The 18,971-nt window shown below is 32.9% G+C and overlaps 1 protein-coding gene across 13 annotated transcripts in view; it reads right to left on the bottom strand.

Moving 5' to 3' along the window:
- Window positions 1–18,971, bottom strand: part of MYCBP2 (MYC binding protein 2) — a 256,295-nt gene that overhangs the window by 163,422 nt on the left and 73,902 nt on the right. For 12 of the 13 annotated variants that reach the window (XM_087435962.1, XM_087435968.1, XM_087435963.1 and 9 more), the window contains exons 18-20: window positions 9,116–9,223; window positions 2,571–2,690; window positions 1,518–1,599 (exon numbers count right to left, since the gene is read on the bottom strand). In XM_087435962.1, the coding sequence (XP_087292088.1) occupies window positions 1,518–1,599; window positions 2,571–2,690; window positions 9,116–9,223 (310 nt within the window). The remainder of the gene's footprint in view (window positions 1–1,517; window positions 1,600–2,570; window positions 2,691–9,115; window positions 9,224–18,971) is intronic. The other variant, XM_087435966.1, reaches the window with a different exon arrangement.

Genomic DNA, 18,971 nt, shown 5'->3' with positions numbered 1-18,971 from the left:
GCAAGCTAAATTGCTGAGTCAAGTCTGGTCTGAAGTTGCTCCACATCTCTCCAGACTTGATAAATAAGCCTGGTTTCAATGGTGGGGCAGCCATACACGTGGATCACTCAGATCTTCAAGACAACCTGCTGCAGGGAGCATAGCTGACTGATAGCCTTAGATGCTATCTCTTTGGATCCATGATGGCATTCTTCCCCTAGGACGCTACCAGCCTGTGACTGAGCATGATGAAGGTATTAATGCTGGCCCATCCTGCCCAATTTAGGACTCTTCCAAAGGCAACTTTGGCTTAAGCACACCCCACTGGCCTGGCTGAAACTCTCTCAGAACTGCACTGTAATCTAGACTCTTCCTACCCCATCCTTCTTCCTTCTTTCCTTTCACAGGAGTCAGACCTACATCATGTCTGAAGGTTCTCCCTGCCTATTCCTGCTCTTTTCCTCTGTATCTTTCACAAGAGCTTTCCCCCAATAAATCGTTTGCACATCTAATCCTGTCTTAGTATCTTCTTGAAAGACCTGAACTAATAAAGATGGATTTTCTATACTTTTGACTAAAGGATAGGAATTCAGCTTCAGCTGCTGTAATGAAAGCCAAAATAACAGGGACTTAAACAATACAGAAGTTTATTTCTCTCTCAAGTAAGTGTCCAATTGTAAGGAGCTGATGTGGCAGTTCCATGGTATCATGGAGCCAGGCTATTTCTATCTTATAGCTCTGCCATTCTCAACATGTGGTTTCCAAATTATGACAGCTATGATGACTTCTCCAGCTCCTGCCAGCATGCATGGGTTCCGGGCAGCAAAACTGGAACGGGAGAAGGGGAAATGGAAGGGTATTTCCCTTTAACCACATGATTTCAAAGTTGCACATGTCACTTCAGCTCACACGGCCACACCTTGCTGCAATGGAGGCAGGAAAAGGAAGTCTTTAGCTGCACGGTGATGTCACCAACTAAAACTCTACCACCAAATGATGTAGGGAAGTATGGATATTAGGAAATGTCTAGTATACTCTACCACAATTAGTTCTTCACTATTCTGGATAAGTCAAAACAGTTTCTCTGAGAGACCACTAAGTTTTGTTTGAAAATTATTCAAAAGCTTCAATGACTTCATGTTAATATTAGACCAAAATTTCAAAACAGACAACATCAAGGAATATAATTGAATTCGTTGCCAATTTTTTTTTAAATGCAATTTGGGGATATTCATTGTCTTTTCTATTGCCATGAACAGCCTTTAAAAAGATGCAATTATTAAGAATATACTAGGATTTTGTGATAATCATAATCACTCATATTTTAAAACGTAAATCATCTTTTCTCCTGAAACCACAAAAACATCTATCCCCACAAAAGCACTCAACACAAAATCAAGAACTACTGGCCATTTATGGGCCACACTTCACAAAACAGTGGTACAAATACTATTTCAAGTGCAGAAATATATATTTGGAAAGAAAAGGAAAAAGAAAAGAAAAAAGCCCAAGTCTCTTCAAACAAAAAGTCAGAGTACCTGGAATTGACATCTCCATGTCCTAGCTGCCCATGCTGTCCATATCCAAATGTATAGACATCTCCATTTTCCATTAAAACCACTGAAACCAAAACACAGAGCTTTATTTTTTCATCATATGCATTTTATATTTCTATCCCAACTATAATGAAAGCAGTGTAATTTTCACCATTTAAAATCTATAGATCCATTAAAAATAGGCAATTGAAGCATAGACAAATTTATATTTAATGAGAAATAAATATAATTTTAGTTCTGAAAATATTTTTGTAGGTTATAAAAATGCATAATGTTTTTCATAATACGTACTTCAAAATTCTTATAAATGCCATTAAATAACATTAATATTTAACAAAACATTGGTTTGGGTCAACTGTAAAATCTTTGTAATAAGTAACTACATATAAAATATTGTTCCCTCATATCTAGGATAATTATACAGGTAGCAGATGGGTTTGAGCTCTGCACAATTATGTGCAACATCAACGAAATGTCAGAACTTTAATATCTGTCAATGCCTTATCAAATAAGGAAATACATTTAATATCAAAGAATTTAACATTTTTTATTTTTATAAAGGTTGAATAGAACAACCTAAGCTGTATAACCCAATGTCAATAATTTACTAAGAATTTATTTACTTTCTACATTTTAAGAAAATAAAGAAATTTATTGATGCACATTTCTCACTGAACAGCAATGGAATACGGGACCACGTTATAAACATCACAGAAGTCTAAAGTTCAAAGGGATTTCAGGGATTATTTCATCTTCAGGAATTTCATGAATTGAATTATAAAATAAGTCCATTAGAAGACAGACTAGAAGTCCATCAGAAGAGACTAGAAGACTCTAGAAAAGTACCTATTCCATCACGCCATAGTTTTTAAAAGAGATTCTGCAATAAATATGAAGCTTTTATAGATTTGAGAAATACGGCCACACTATAGCTTTTAATACACAAATAACAGTCTACATTCGTCAAAACTAAACAAATAAGTTATTTAGCACAATTATAAAAATGCAGTTATACCCTAAAGTTCGAGCTGCTACCTGAATGGTGAAATCCACAGCTGACTTGTACGGCCCGGAGCTCACAGTCAAATCGTACAGCGCCTGGAGGGTATGTTGTGATTTTGCTTGCATCCTTTTCTCCTCGTTCTCCACTTCCATCTGTAAGTGTTATAATTTGTAATTAAGCCATTATTCACCTTCAAAATAAAATTTTAAGTCAGTTTACTATGGAAGAACAAGAGAAAAATGTTAAAAGGAACAAGCAAGAAGAATCTGCAGCTGTTAGAAGTGATAGATCAAGAATCTACCTGCAAAGAAGCAATTTTGAGAAGATGTACTACATACTTCCATTTGCAAATATCACTAAATCAATAAAAACACAGGTAAGATCTGGTTATGGATAAAACCTAATAAGCTAATCAGTTATGTAATGGAAACGGGTCATTAAGTTATAGAAATAAAATTCTAAATGTAATAGTTTGTATGTGAAAATTTAGTTTGCATCAAAAATAATTGCATGCAAAGTCATTTAACAATTATTTTAAACTTAGTGATATTGTTAGTACCAGCCATTTTTTAAAAAAATTCCTAGTTGACTCACAAATGACGTAGATTTCCCAAACACGTTTTAGAAAGGCTACTCTGTCCACGAGCATTGCTAAACTCACTTGAACTTTAAAAAATTTATAAAGACCAACAGCTTTATCCAATATATTGTAGTTCAATGGCTTACTTCCATTCATCTTTCCTGTGCCACCTTGCCCCTGAGCCATTCTGCTTTGTGGTCTTCTGGCCCCGAACCACTACTCTCAATCAAACCTTTCTGCTTCCATTCCTTCTTTCCTCCTCTCTTCTTTTTATACTTTCCTCCCCCATGCTTGCTTTAGGCATTCCCTCCACCCCTGGTTTCTACATTTGACTTTGAATATTCTGGCATCCTAACCATAAAATAAAAAGCCACATTCCAGAATATAAAAACTTTAGTTTGGAATGTGTAAATAAGGGTGGTAACTTCCTTTTCCTAATCTAAAACTATATATCACTAAAACAGGACCCTTATATCATCAAGATTCAAATTCCTTGCACATGGAATAAATGTAAATCTAAAAGGAATTTCAAAAGGTCAACTAGTCTAAGCCACTCTCTTGTGGTACAGTAACTCTAAACAAGCGTGTATAATATGCAGATACACATGTGGATCTACAGACACACGTTTTTAATTGATTCTGTACTTCATTGCCCATTTTAGACTGCTAAACAGAACAATATCAAATCATTTCACGTTCACATTATGCTTTCTTTTTTTATCTAATATTTCTAACCTTTAGTAATATACAGGCACGACAAAATTGGCCTAAACCATGACTTCTCTTTCTATAACTACATGACTATCATTTCAAAAAGCTTTAAACCCTTTATAACACTAGGACAGTAAAACCTCACTAATTCGGAAAAACATAGAATGGGTTGGCCCATACAACTTACTGAAAAGGTCTTAACCATAGAACATCAAAGTAAAAATTGAGTTTATTACCTTCAAGCAGTACAGATTATAGATAAAACTAAATGCTATAAATAAATAAAATGGGGTTACCTACATTACAATTCAAAATAGGCCTATATTACATAAAAATGTACCATAAACATAAAAGTCCTTTAACATACAAGAATTAATTGCTGGACCCAGAGGTTGAAGGCACGCTGAAGGAATCCTTCATTTCTTGAGCCCTTGGTTTGAAAAGCTATTGATTTTAGACAGGTTTCCCCTTATAAGTATGACCCTGAAAATTCAGAGGAAGAAATTATTTTGATTTTTTTACTCAAAAAAGATCACAAATACTGCATCTGAAGTATCATAAATTCTGAATTAGTGAGAGGTTTTACTATAATAGGATAAAAAATATGATTCCTCTTCTGCTAAATTATCTAATGTGGGTTTGCCAAATTAAATCTGCAAGAATGGATAGGCTAGAAAAAAAATCACATTTAGTTTCATTCCATCCAAAATGAAATATAATCATAGTTCAAAGACTCCTCATCTTGGAAAGACAATGAAATGGTTAAATATAAAGAAGGGCCTATACCAAAAGGAGTATCTTCCAAAGACTATTTAAATAAGATGAAAGATGCATAGAAATTTTACAGCTTTATCTCAATTGGTAAAAATATCTAATTATTAAAATCAAATCTGATTTAACATAGAAAACAAATTGTGTTCACATGATTTTGTCAGACTTAACTAAATTCATTATTACAAGAATCATTCCACTTTATACAAATGTGTTGACTCCTGGTTACAAGCTTTTACCTTTGAATTTAGCATTTTGCCTTCTCCCTTGAGTCAGAGATTAAATATAGATACAAATCCCACAATAGAGATATAGCATCAGGGAAGGAGAAAAAAAAAAAAGCCTAGTAATTTACTTATTAAAATCATAGTGATTAAAACAGTAGTAGCTATTATTTAAAGGTAAAAATAATACTAGAAACATTTTGTTCATCTAAACAAATCTTTATCTATATAAAATAACTTCTCAATTATTACAGATGGCAAAAATATTAGTATTACAAATTAAAAAATAGGGATGAGGTTCTTATTATCAGCAGCAGTGGCAGAATTTAAAAAATATGTATCTGTATCTGGTATTTGATGTCAATTAAAAAAATCAAGGGCAACTCTAACTTAGAAATTTATAAAAGTTTATCAAAAAAAAGGTACCTAATAAGTAGCCAAAAATTTAGTATAAATTTGAAGAATCAGCAAGTAAAACGTAGCAAGATTAATTCTGCTCAAGCTCATTATTCAATGAAGTGGTAAAATTAATCTCAGATTTGTAGGAAAAATAGTTAGGTCTGAATACTCTTATAAATGGCCATTTAGGTATAAGCATATCCGTATTTTCCCTAATATAAGTATGTTCATACACACATCATGTGATATTGAAACTATAACAGCTATAAAGTTTTGACAGATATGTATCTAAAACACTGCGAGTATATATACATTATGCATATTTGTGTACACAAATAGAGAAAAGCGGATCCCGTATCTAAAGGACTTCAACTTTTAATTTTATTTAAATCTACACTTTCTTGGGTAGTCTTACAGTCATGCATATCACAAAAAGTATCAAAGAACACAGTGAGTACTTTGAGCAAAATCACTAAAATAAAACAGCAAAGCAGCAGCAACTACAATTTGCTAAGCACTCGCTTTGTGCTAAACACTGTGTAAAATTTCACACAATTTTCACGGGAACCACTGTGAAAATTTAAATAGCACAGTAGATAAGTGCTTGAAGGCACTGGAGCCTAAAGAGACTTGGATTAGAATCCTGGCTCTATTATTTGCTGGTTGAATGACAACTGGACACTGGACCTTTTTAAGTCTCAGCTTCCTCATCCATAAAATAGCAATAATAGTACATTACCTCACAAGGTTCTTAGGAGGATTAAGTGAAATAATGTATGAAAAGTGCTCAGTCAATATTCACTATTGTTGCTTTCTTTAATCAATACAATAATCCAACGACACGGGTACTGATTCCACTTTGCAGTTGGGCAAACCAAGGCTTTAGAGGGGTTAAGTAACCAGCACAAAGTAATAAATGATAGAGCAGTTTTGGAGTTGGATCAAAAATAAGGCTCATGATGCATTTTACCACCATCAAACGGCTGACATCTTAAATCTTTTGTAAAAATAAACCAATTACACCTTTAACAAATCTCAAATTTTGTACCTTTAGGATAATTCTAAAAGACAAAGCAAAGAATTCAATTCAAAGAATTAAAGCTAGTGTTCACGGAGGACTTCTATTGGCAAAGAATATGTATATAAATACACACACATATATATCTTAATATAATCTTCATATCAACATAACCAGTTAGGAATTTTAATTCTTATTTTTAAAATAAGGAAAATGAAGCCAAAGAGATTAAGAAATTTATGAACAGCCCCATAATTCTAGTAAATGGCAAATTTAGGATTAAAACTGAGGCCTAATTCCAAAAGCTATAATATTTCCATTACACCACACCATTTCTAAAAAGAAAATAAGTGTAAAATACACACAAATGTTTATCAGTGTGTCTTCGGATTTTCACATCAGTCATTTCAAGACACATTTCAAGACTATTTCCAGATGTTCCTAACTAGGAATACTATATTAAAATCTTTTTCTATGTAAGGCACTGAATAGCTGAAACAAATGTTAATCCAGATATCTGTTTGAAATATAGTCTACGGTTATATTTTTAAAATAACTTACTATGTGTTATATGGATTATATGTTATACTTATTGATTCAGCCTTATATACTCTATTTTGCCTCAAGTCAAAATTTGCCTGTATAGTATGAATTCCATGACCTTCTCTGAATTCTGTCCAATCAGCCAGAAGCTCTCCAATTTTCCATCTTAGAACTCACTCCTGTTAACAATAAATCCACAGTTCTTACCCTCCACACAACCCCATAAAAAAGTCATAGTCTAGAAAATTTTAACTAGTACCATTCCACAATGTGTACCACCAACATAATTAAATGTAAGACAGAATATAGCAATTAATATGGTGAATTTCTCAGTGGGAGACAAACAGGGTAAGAAAAATGAGAGAAAATAAATGTAGGAAAAAAATATGTATTAAAAGACTATGACTGTATGTAGCAAGAGTAAAAGCAGTGAATGGCAAGAAGATTAAAGAAAGGACAGTTAGGTACAGTGAATGCAAACGGGGTAAAGGAGAGAGAACTGGGTGGGTGTGCAGGAAACAGTGAGTGGTAAGTTAATACTCTTTACATAAAACAGGGCACCATTTGATAAAATATTACTTACACTTCAAATTCATTTTGGGGGTAAAGAGACAAAACTATTTCACTCTACAAAACCATAAAATCTGATTTAAAAAAAAAAAAACAAAACTGGCCCTACACTGTAATACCATGAAGTAAGTCCTTCCAAAGAAATTGCTACAAATATACAAAGAATCTTGTTACAACATAACCCTGGGGCAGACAAGATGGAAGCAAGGCTAGCTATTGTTGAGTAATTTCTATAGCTAACCAATGTGAAGCTGTAAAAAGTCTGTGTTAAATTTGTAAACTTAGTTTTCATTTAGCATTTAATTTTAAAATTCTGGAAAAAATAAAACTGTTTGTCCATAAGATACTAACATGTAGCTGAAAAAGTTTTAAGCTGTTTCATGAAATGTAAATATTTAACTTCAGGTAAAGTATTAGAAAAACTCCACTTTCATATAATTGGGGGAAAAAGACACTGAGAAAATCTGTTCTAATAGTGGCATAGTACAAAATATGAGATCAGAGATTCTGGCAATAATTAAGATAATTTACATAGCATACCGCAAATATTGTTCCTGAGATTTAAGTATTGGCATTGTCAGAGCACTCAGTAAATCAAGCAATCACAAATTTTACTATGGTTAATCACATTAGATTTAAAATACTTTCAATTTTTATTTCTGCAGAATATATCTTAAGTAGTACTCTGTACTTGTACTAAAAACAGGGGTTTTGTCTGTTTTGTGTTTTTGCTTTGACTGGCAAACTGATAGACTGAAAGAGGCAAATAAAAATAAAGTTAATTATAATATATTATATGTGAAAGTTTAAATATAAAATTAGTCTATAACAATTTTGCAGCAAAGGAAAAAATAAGACACGAAACATTAGTTAGATTAATTTGTCTATATGGAATGTGTGTTTTTAAAACTCTGTATTCTATTTTGCAGAGTTTATCTTAGGCATTTAAGAAAATAGCAACTGTAATTGTACTAGTCAAAGAGCCCGTGGTTCCCATGCCAAGATTTAAGGCATAATTTATATTATAAATTCTCTGCATTAAATTCTTTCCTGATCTTAGTTGACCCATAATCTGTTTTGAAAGAAAATATGCTTGCTTCAGGAATATTTTTAATTAATCCAGAACTCTGAGATCTCAAAGAATCACACAGAAATAGATTCCTAGTCACTCACAGACTTGTTTAGACCTCTGACAGTTTATGAGGCCTAGAGCAGGTTTACTTAACTCACTCTTTGTTTACATCTATAACTATTTAACCCTCAAATATCAAATAATTCACGAGTCTTGTGTATGTAAACTTTAATACTAAAACAATGTTAAAGTGCAAAAGTAGTCAATTCATTATCACTTTATACACTGAATTTAGTAATTTTGTTAATTCTAAAGCAAATAAATAGCATTAAAAAAAAAGACTGTAAAATGCCAGATGGTAGTCATCTAAGAGCAGATGATTAAGGATCAAAAATAGAAAGCAATAATGATTTTTTCTACCTTCCCTTAACCTTATGAAATTTGAACAGAAATGTAAAAGAAAAAGATAGACTGTAAAATATCTTCATTAAAGTTAACAAAAAAAAAGAAATAAGATTGACAGTCATTGACAAACAGTACAACTTTCAGCATGTTCTTTCTCCTCAGGCTATGTAATGATAGAAGCAAAGTAGAAGAATTAGGTCTGTACATTTTCCCAGAGACAAAATTCAAATGAGTGGAAGAAATTGGGAAAGTATCCCACCTAGTTGATAAGGAAGACCAAATACCTTTGTGCTTGTCCCGTTTATGCTTTAGCTGTGCTGGATGGGATCTGAGTCTGGCTAGAGCCTGTTCTCGATGGTTCATAAAAATAGGACCAGCAAATACAAGGGGGCCTGAGGAGAAACATTTTGTATGTGCATAGAAAGGCTCACAAAATGAAAACACTACAATGAACAAAAATAATTCAAACTAAAAAGCATGGAAACATATTCTTTACTGTTTTCTCCCAATTCCCCCACGTTAACCCCCAACCCCCAACCATAATCTATTCACCATTCAACACACAAGTTTTAATACCTTAAATATAGTTTATAAAAAGTACAAATTCTATCTTTTATAGTTGTAAAATTATCAGGTAGTTACTAATAGTTTCAAATAGATAATCAAAAGTTCAATTAGAATAAATCAAATTATCTTACAAATGTTTTTAATATCATATTTATCCAAACTTAGTAAACCATACATTCATTAAAAACAAGTATCTTTTGTACTGAAATACCAAAAACCAACTCGTTTTTAATTTAATGATTAAATTTTAACAAGGTCTTCAAGATTTAATACACTTATCAGTCTTACTACAAAATCAAGATAAATGTTATTGACTTAACCATATTCTGTCATAGAGGTAAGAAAACAAGATGGTCAGAACCAAAACAAAAAATCTGATACACGTACATGTATATGTATACACACAAAATCACTGCTTTCTGAAGACAGAATTGTAAAAGTTGTATTTGATTTGATTTTCTAAAAAAGATACACCTAACTTCACATACGATTTCTGTAGCCACATGCACAAAACTAGAAACAAGGATAAGCTGAGCTTCATATCGATGATGAAGAGGGGAATCTAACCCAAGTAACATTTTTGGGAACATTAGCCATTCTCTCATAAAAATCATTTCTTTCTGAAGCTCCACTATGTACATACACATACATATACAAATACATACATAGATTACAGTTATTTCTGTATTTATATTCTACTTATATAGTATTCAAGGAAAAAAATCAATAGCCAAATTAATTTCAATAAAATTTAAAAATTGCTTTTCCTCATTATAGTTTAGCTTGAAAAGAAAAAGAAACTTTAAATTTTACCTTAAAAATTTAGTTCTTTTCTTATAGAACAGAACCACAGCTTCCTTGAGTTTTAGCAACATCGAAAATCTCAAAACACTCTAAATTTGACAGTTAAGAGGTTACCAGTATTTAAAAAGGGAATTGACAGTATATAAGCACTGGACATTTTTAATTAAAGCAAGTTTCTACATGATACTCTATAGATCTTCAGCTACAATTAATTTTTCTAACAACGGAACAAAATGAAACTATTGGCTTGTAATAAAATTTGACAACTGCCAAATTAAATACCAAAGTACCCTTCATTAAACATTAAAAAATGGGTAGAAAAGATATATTTTAATTATATCTCTAGATATAGATAAAAGTGCAAGCAGTACCAATTCTATGAAAAATGAAGAATAACCTACTCTATGACTACTACCGATAAAAATATGCTAATTTAATGTTAATAGAATTAAATATTATTTCCCAGTAATGCAGTGCCAATTATTTTCAAGCTAAGATTATATAAAATGAGTTCCATTTTTAAAATGTAATAAAATGGAATATATTTCAAATATGAACAAAATGTCATTTCTTCAACATGCATTAATTTTCAATTGATTTACTAAAGCAGATAATATAAATCACTCTAAAAAGTACAAGACATTTTGCAACTACATAAAAGGATTATAAACATTAAAATAATAATATTAAGTTTCATTTACCTTTTTCTGATTTCTATGGTCTGCTTGGGATATTATTTCTTCCCATAAAAATATTATACACACAATGTTCAGTTATTTAGCTTCTTACTAAATTTAATCTTTTTAGTGTTTTTTGATGTATAAGTCTAGAAGGCCAACGGGCCATCACACAGAGAAAGTATACCATCTAAGCTCAATTTAAATCACCATTTACAATACCAGGCTATCAAGTTCTAAAATACTTTTGTATTCCACGGACTAAAATAATTTTTCTTACAAACATAGTTCAGTCATTCATTTATTCATCAAAAATTTTTTATTATCTTTAATATAATAGACAGTAGGTGTCATGGATATAATGATGAAGACGCAGATCTCACTGGAATTCAGTCTGCTAGGGAAGACAGAAATAAAAACAAAGAATTGCAACATGTTGCAATAAATGTTATAAAGGAAATCTGTACACTTTATGCCCTGAAGGATGAAAAGTGACCAAATCAACTTGGGTGAATAGAGAGGTTTCAAGTTCGAGAAAAAGTTTGCCTAGAGAGAAGGATGGAAGAGAGGGCATTCCAGGTAAAAGGAACACATGAAGATGTTAAACCACGATATTGTATAGTCATTAAAAACACACATAGCTGAAATACATGGAATGTAGGGTTACAAAGCAGAAAGTGGTGGGAAATGAGTTTGGAGATGTATTCAAAAAGCAAATAATTAAAACCTTTTTATACCATGCAACTTCATCATAGAGGTGAAGAGAAGTCCATGAAATGCTTTCAGTCAGTCAACAGAGACATACTAAGTACTGACTGATTTCAGGCACCATGCTAGGTCCTGGGAACACATAGATAAACAAGACACCAACTCTGCTATGAGAAGCTCACAGTCTAATGGGAGAGGGAGAGATTACACGAGTCAACAAGAAATTATGACAGTGTGCTATGACAAAATTAAGCACACTGGAGGGGCAGCTAGCAAAACTTGAGGATGGGAAAGGAGGAAGTTTTGGGCTACAAGAAGAGAAAATACCACATAAGCTGAGACCTAATAAAAGAGGTAGTGAGTAATGTAAATGTTCAGATATGGAGAAAAAAAATTCGGGAACAGAGAACAGGAAGGAGAGGAAAGAGAGATGAAGCTGTAGAGATGAAATGCGGAATTCATTCAGAGGACTATGAATAGCTTTTTGGTTTTAAATAGAGAAGTGCTGCTGATCAGATCTGCATTTCAGAAAAAACATTCTGGATAGAAGGTGGACAACAGCTTAGAAGAAAAGACGGGGGTAAGACCATTTAAAAGGCTTTTTGCTACAGTTCATGCAAAGAATAGAAGTGGACCGAGTTAAGAAAACAGGAGTGGCTGTTTTCTAAGAAGTACACATATTCAAAAGCTTTAATAGTTTCTTAATAGAACTAAGAAGGTAAAATTAACAGAACTTGTTGGTTTACACGTTTTAGTAGGAGGGGAGTGAATAAAAAAAGGGTGTGAAAAGTACAGATTTAGATATTTAAAAGCTCCTTTCATTCATGTATAGACGATGGGTTTTTCAGAGCACATCCATAGGCAGGAAGCAGAAACAGTGACTGGAATAAGTGGCAGTGTAAAACAGAACAAATACAAGCTTCAGAAAGCTACTGGTGATACATTTCAAGAACCTAAAAATTATTACTATCCTTTGGCCCAGTAATTATACATCTAGAAATCTATCCTAAGGAAAACTCTAAAATATGTTTTAAAAGATTTCAGCTCAAAGGCGTTACTATAACCTATTCTGTTAAATAGAATGTGGTAGATTCATATTTACTGACCTAGTGTGTGTTCCCATTGTATTGTAAAATGAGAAAAAGATGTCACAAAGAATTGCATATATAATACAATACCACTTTTTAAAATTATATGCCTATACTTTCACACATGTGTAGATATCTGCACACGATTATATTATAATGGAGTAAGATATGGAAGTACACATATTAGAATAAAGCTTATTTGCTTGGTGGAGGAGAAAGGGAAGTCAAGGAAAAAAATACTAGCAAAATATAAAAATGTATATACTATAACGTTAAGCAAATACATAAAATGTAAAATTCAGTCAGTGATATAACTGGAAATGTGTAAAACTTGATTAGAAGACAACAACAAAATAAAAGCAGTAATATAATTAAAGGATAGGTTTGTGGAAAACCTTTGACCTAAATTCCTATATTACTTTAATATGGTATTGCAATAAAGCACAAAAAATTTTTTCTGATATAATATTACGGGGAAAAAAACAGGACATCAATATATGTCACAGTATGAAATGATATAAAATAAACAAAAAAGTATGCATAGAAAAAATTGTAAGAAAGTACACCAAAACTCTACCAGTGGTTATCTTTGCATGAAGAATTATATTGATCCTTTTTTCTTACTTATGCTTATGTTTACTAAATGCTTCATATAATATTTTAATTTAAAAAAGGACTTTCATGTAGCATTGGAAGATCAGCTAATACTGGATTTCATATGTGAAATCAAGAAAACAATGGTTTTAGAGGCTTAAAAATCAATAGCAACAACAGCTCAATCACTTTGAAATTAGAGACATTAATCATGATAAATTTGTTTTTACATTCTAATTTGTAACTATGGGAAACTGATTTTTTTCTATCAAAATGGAATCTGTTTTATTCTATAGAAGCTGTGGGGAGGTTTTGCTAATAATAATCAAAGATTTGTGATTAGCAGCCCAATGTTGTGAGAAAAGCAATCAAGTCAAGGCCAGAGCCAGAAAAGAATCAAATCCCAAGAGAACAGAAATCTACTCAATAGCTCACCACCATTAGCATCATCTTCTTCACTGTCACCATCCTCATCAAACATTTACTTAGGGCTTAGTATATGCCAGGCATTTTCATGCATATCACTTAATCCTCATTAATATCCCTACTCAGGTAGGTACAGTAGTCATCTCCATTTTAAAGGTAAGAAAACTGAGGTTCAGAGTGATTAAATTCCAGGGTCATATACCCCAGTAAAAGTCGAGCAGCCAGGATTTGAACCAAAGTCTAACTCCAGAACCCATGCTCTTCACCACCATGCTATACAGCTATGCTAACCATATAACTTATTATCCAATGAGACCCTACTGAGAGTAAAAGAGAGCACTATTAAGAAATATTCTTGGGCAGTAGGCATAGAATGGGACTGCCCCAGGCAAGCCAGAACATAAGCTCACCCCATCTACAGGTCACAATTATGAAACTTTGTTTTGACATTAAGGGAGAAAAGAAAGAAAGAAAAGGAGCCAACATTATTTGAGCTTAGTTTTCCTTACAATAGAGTACTGAGAAGGAACATAAAGATAAGATCACTGATACAATCACTCAGTAGTCCTTCTGATGACTTAAGAGGGTTCTACTTAAAAACTCCACTGAACAAGCACTTCACTTATAAAGTTAATACAAGCCTCAGAGAATTTATGTATCAATCAACCCTGTACAATCTGAAAAACTAAAAATTATCACAAAAGTCATTGAAATAAAATCTGTAAATGAATACTATTGGTACCTAAGAATAGATATTTAACAAAAATACTATCTGAAGATTAATATCATAAAAAATTTAAAGGCAAAGTTCCAAATTTATCAAAAAGCAGTAATAACACTCCTTTTTTGCGTTTCAATAGCACATTCCATTAGAGAAGACTTTATGTCATAAATAGCAGCTAAATTACATCAATAGGCCTGAGGCGGACTGAGCAGGCTTTAATACAACGGATAGGTTCTAAAATTCTGATTGATTTTGAAACAATTAACACAAACTTGGTAAATAGGATGAGATAGATAAATCAAGTAAAATAATTTAACATAATCTAATCTTGAAGTTCTGAAATCTCAACACAGGTAAAAGACAATTACTAATGAGCATAGTTACTACTAACATATTATTAAACTGTTGGTATCTAAAAAGTACTAAGCAGAGGCCAAAAAAAAACAAGACAAGTAAGTGTGGCAGCTGGAACACTAAAATCTTATTTGACAGTCCTGTTCCTCATGAGGACAAAACAAGACAAACAATCCTCTCCAGCATAATGCCAAACAAGAGCCCTAGAACAGACGGCAAGTGACTCAAATCTGCATCCAGGAGTCTCATGTAGAAATTCTGATTCATTAGGCCCAGGTGATTCTGCTGCAGAGGGCCATGGAACAAACTTTGAACATCACTGGCCTAGAGCAGTGATTCTCACACTTCAGCACCATCAGAATCACCTAGTAGACTTGTTCAGACAGAGTTCGCTGGGCTCCGCTCCCCAAGTTTCTGATTAAGTAGTTCTGGGGTGGGGCCTGATAACAGGCAATTGTAACAAGTGCCCAAGTGGTGCTGGTCCTATTGAGACCGCTTTGGGAACCACTGCCCTAAAATAATGAAGCACAGTACTTGAAAGGGAATCCTCCATTCAATTAAAAGAAAAGTATTTTTTAAAAAGCAAAGGTAAGGGGCCGGCCAGGTGGTGTAGTGGTTAAGTGTGCGCATTCCATCTCGGCAGCCCGGGTTTCACAGGTTCGGATCCCAGGCTCGCACCGACACACCACTTGTCAAGCCATGCTGGGCGGTGTCCCATATAAGTAGAGGACGATGGGCACAGATGTTAGCCCAGGGCCAATCTTCCTCAGCAAAAAGAGGAGAATTGGCATCGGATGTTAGCTCAGAGCTAATCTTCCTCACCAAAAAAAAAGCAAAGGTAAAATGTAAATACCTTAGAACTAGTCTATATATATATTTTTTAAGTTTTATTTATTTATTTATTTATTTTGTGAGGAAGATCAGCCCTGAGCTAACATCCATGCTAATCCTTCTCTTTTTGCTGAGGAAGACCGGCTCTGAGCTAACATCTATTGCCAATCCTCGTCCTTTTTTTTTGCCCCCAAAGCCCCAGTAGATAGTTATATGTCATAGTTGCACATCCTTCTAGTTGCTGTATGTGGGACGTGGCCTCAGCATAGCCAGAGAAGCAGTGTGTCAGTACGCGCCCGGGGTCCGAACCCAGGCCGCCAGTAGCGGAGCGTGCTCACTTAACCGCTAAGCCACGGGGCCAGCCCTAGTCTATATTTTTTAAGAAACAATGGCTTAAATTTTAAAACATAACTCTTATTTTGTTCACAAAAGTAATATACATATTGGAGACTAGAAAACAAATTGTAAAGAGCAAAATAAAAATTACCTATAAACTCACTTCTCAGGAAAAACCACTATTACAGTTTCGTATTTATCTTTCTAATTTTTTCCCTATGCAAGTAAGTATATCTCTGTGTACATTTTGTTTTCTTATAAATAAAAATTGTTTTCTTATAAAATTGCTTGTAATAGGAGTGATGAGAAGGAATATAAAGATAAAATCATGAAAGTATCATATTAAAAGATAGTTTTTTAATTATTTAAAATAGTATAAGGATTTTCCAAAGTCACTGAATAAGAATCTGAAGTTTGACTTTTTAAAAATGAATACATAGTTAGAATTCTTGTTTAAAAGTACTTTTACAAAATAAAATGTATAAGTAGTCTTCTCTTTGCACGACTGTGTTTCACACACGGTGTGTGAAACACGTGTATTGGAACCATGTCCTGGCTGCCTGATTCCACAGTAACCATGGTGACTGTGCAAAGTAAGGACATGGTTCTAATATGCAGGAATCTGAGTTAATTTTAGTAACTTGCAAAGCAATGATTGCCATAATTAAGGTCCATAATGAAGATCCTAACCCATCAAGAAAATATATTTACTACATATTCTGTTTCAACAAAAATGAAAGAGGATGACATGTAAGAAAGAGCTCAACCAAAAAAATAAAGATAAGACAAAATGTTTAGCACCAATAATGTGAAGAAGTGTTTCTGTATATTGAGAACTGTAGGTGAAACTGATTTGTCACAAAATATACACCAACTGCCTAGAACCTAAGTCTGTGTTTATAAAATCAGATACAATAAAATAATTTCTGAAAATATTTAAATAATGAAGTTTTTTTAAACTTTAAAATGTTAGTTTATGTTTTAAAGTTCTATGATACATTTTAAAATCAATGGCAAAAGAATATTCTGCAATCACTAAGTTTTGTTGAATAACCAATGCATAATCAATGTTCTTTTACTTCTGATATGCAGAAACATACCATAGCTAGAGAAGAATAGCTTTTTATAGAGGGAGAAAAAAGATTAACAAGATACACAGCATTAGGCAAGTAATTAAATGTCATCATAAGAATTTGCTATACTTTGGTTGAAACATAAGAAATTGCTGGTTTTTGTACATCAATTCATATCACTCAACCTAACAGTTCCAAAAAAAGAAAAAATAGGTAGTAAAAAAGATACATTGATAATTAAACTTTAGCAAATTATATCATTAACATAAAAGGAATTATCACTCAACTACCATATGTCATAAAGAACCAGAACTTAAATTTTACCCTGTTTCCTACGAAACATTTAATATGCAATTTTCCCACATATTTATATAACGTAAATAATGACAGTACAGTCACGTGCTGCATAACAATGTTTTGGTCATCAACAGACCTCACAAACAATGGTGGTCCCATAAGATTAGTACCATATAGCTTAGGTGTGTAGTAGGCTATACCGTCTAGGTTTGTATAAATATACTCTATGATGTTCACACAACGACAAAATCGCCTAATGACTTATTTCTCAAAACGTATCCCTGTCGTTGTGACGCATGACTACACACATTAATCTTATTAAAATATGCTTTAAAGGCAATGATTTTATGTAAACAAAGCCAAACTAACAGCAAATATTCATTGTATCAATTAATTAGCATTGCTTATCAGAAACTATAAAGAACAACCTTCAAGTTCCAAGCATGTTTTACAACTTAAGTTGAATAAACATAGAATTCACCATGTGTGCTATATATTTTAATACTTATTCCATTTTACATTAAAAAAAAGAATGCCTAGAAAAATTTGTAATGATGGTTAGATAGGCAATAGGTTTTATCTCATGTATCCAATATCATGTCATTCCCAATATTTAAAATATACAATATCAGTAAGTATTGCTACTCAAGATTTTGCCTAGTAGAAGAATAAAATCACAGACCTCTTGTAACAATCTGTCTTAATCCTACAAAGAAGAGATTCTAATGGGCAACAATAGCTTTAAGTAATACTTATATATCTCTGCTTGTTGGATATATACTAAAATACCTATTATAATCGCTATTAAATGTACTCTTAGGCTGAGAAATGGTCATAAACAATGAGGAAAAGATAAATAATAAATCTATCTTTGCTATTAAAACCTGCAGACTCTCCAACCTGCAGACTCTCCAACTCAGCTTTCTTGTACATAACCGGAATAAGGCTGTTCCCAAAAAAGACACACAACAGCATATTATGCACTGGATTGGAAGAACAGTGGTGGGACTATGCCTGAGTGATAACAATCACAAATGACTAAGAAGACAGAAATTAAAATACTATACTAGGGACTGGCCCGGTGGCATAGTGGTTAAGTTTGCACACTCCGTTTCGGCGGCCCAGGGTCCACAGGATTGGAATCTGGGCACGGACCTACACACCGCTTATCAAGCCATGCTGTGGCGGCGCCCCATGTACAAAATAGGGGAAGATGGTCATGGATGTTAGCTCAGGGCCACTCTTTCTCAAGCAAAAAAAGAGGAAGATTGGCAATGGATGTTAGCTCATGGCCAATCTTCCTCACCAAAAAAAAAAAGAACTAGTAAAATAGAAATGAAAAATAAAAATAATATTTAAAAAAAAATACTATACTAAACTAATTGTTCATGGTTAAATAGACGAATCCAAAATCTGGGTGAAGGACAAATTCTCAGAATTTGTATTATTTAAAAAGTTGCTGTTGCTAATAGTTTTCGATGCTTGGCAGATGGCACAACAATTCTTAATATGGTTGACATGCAATAAACACCCTACTGAATTAAAAGTATGTTATTAGCACAATTGTAAATACCCTGAATAATTTTCATGAGTTATTAGAATGTTACTAATTTTCATTTCAATTTCTTACCAAATCAGGCTACTCAGTAAACTTTCCACTG

This window comes from Ceratotherium simum, chromosome 10 (genome assembly GCF_057802395.1).
Source record: "Ceratotherium simum simum isolate JZ-2026a chromosome 10, ASM5780239v1, whole genome shotgun sequence".
NCBI classification, from domain to species: domain Eukaryota; kingdom Metazoa; phylum Chordata; class Mammalia; order Perissodactyla; family Rhinocerotidae; genus Ceratotherium; species Ceratotherium simum.
Note: the sequence above shows the minus strand (reverse complement) of the source record. Positions and strands in the feature narration are given on the sequence as shown.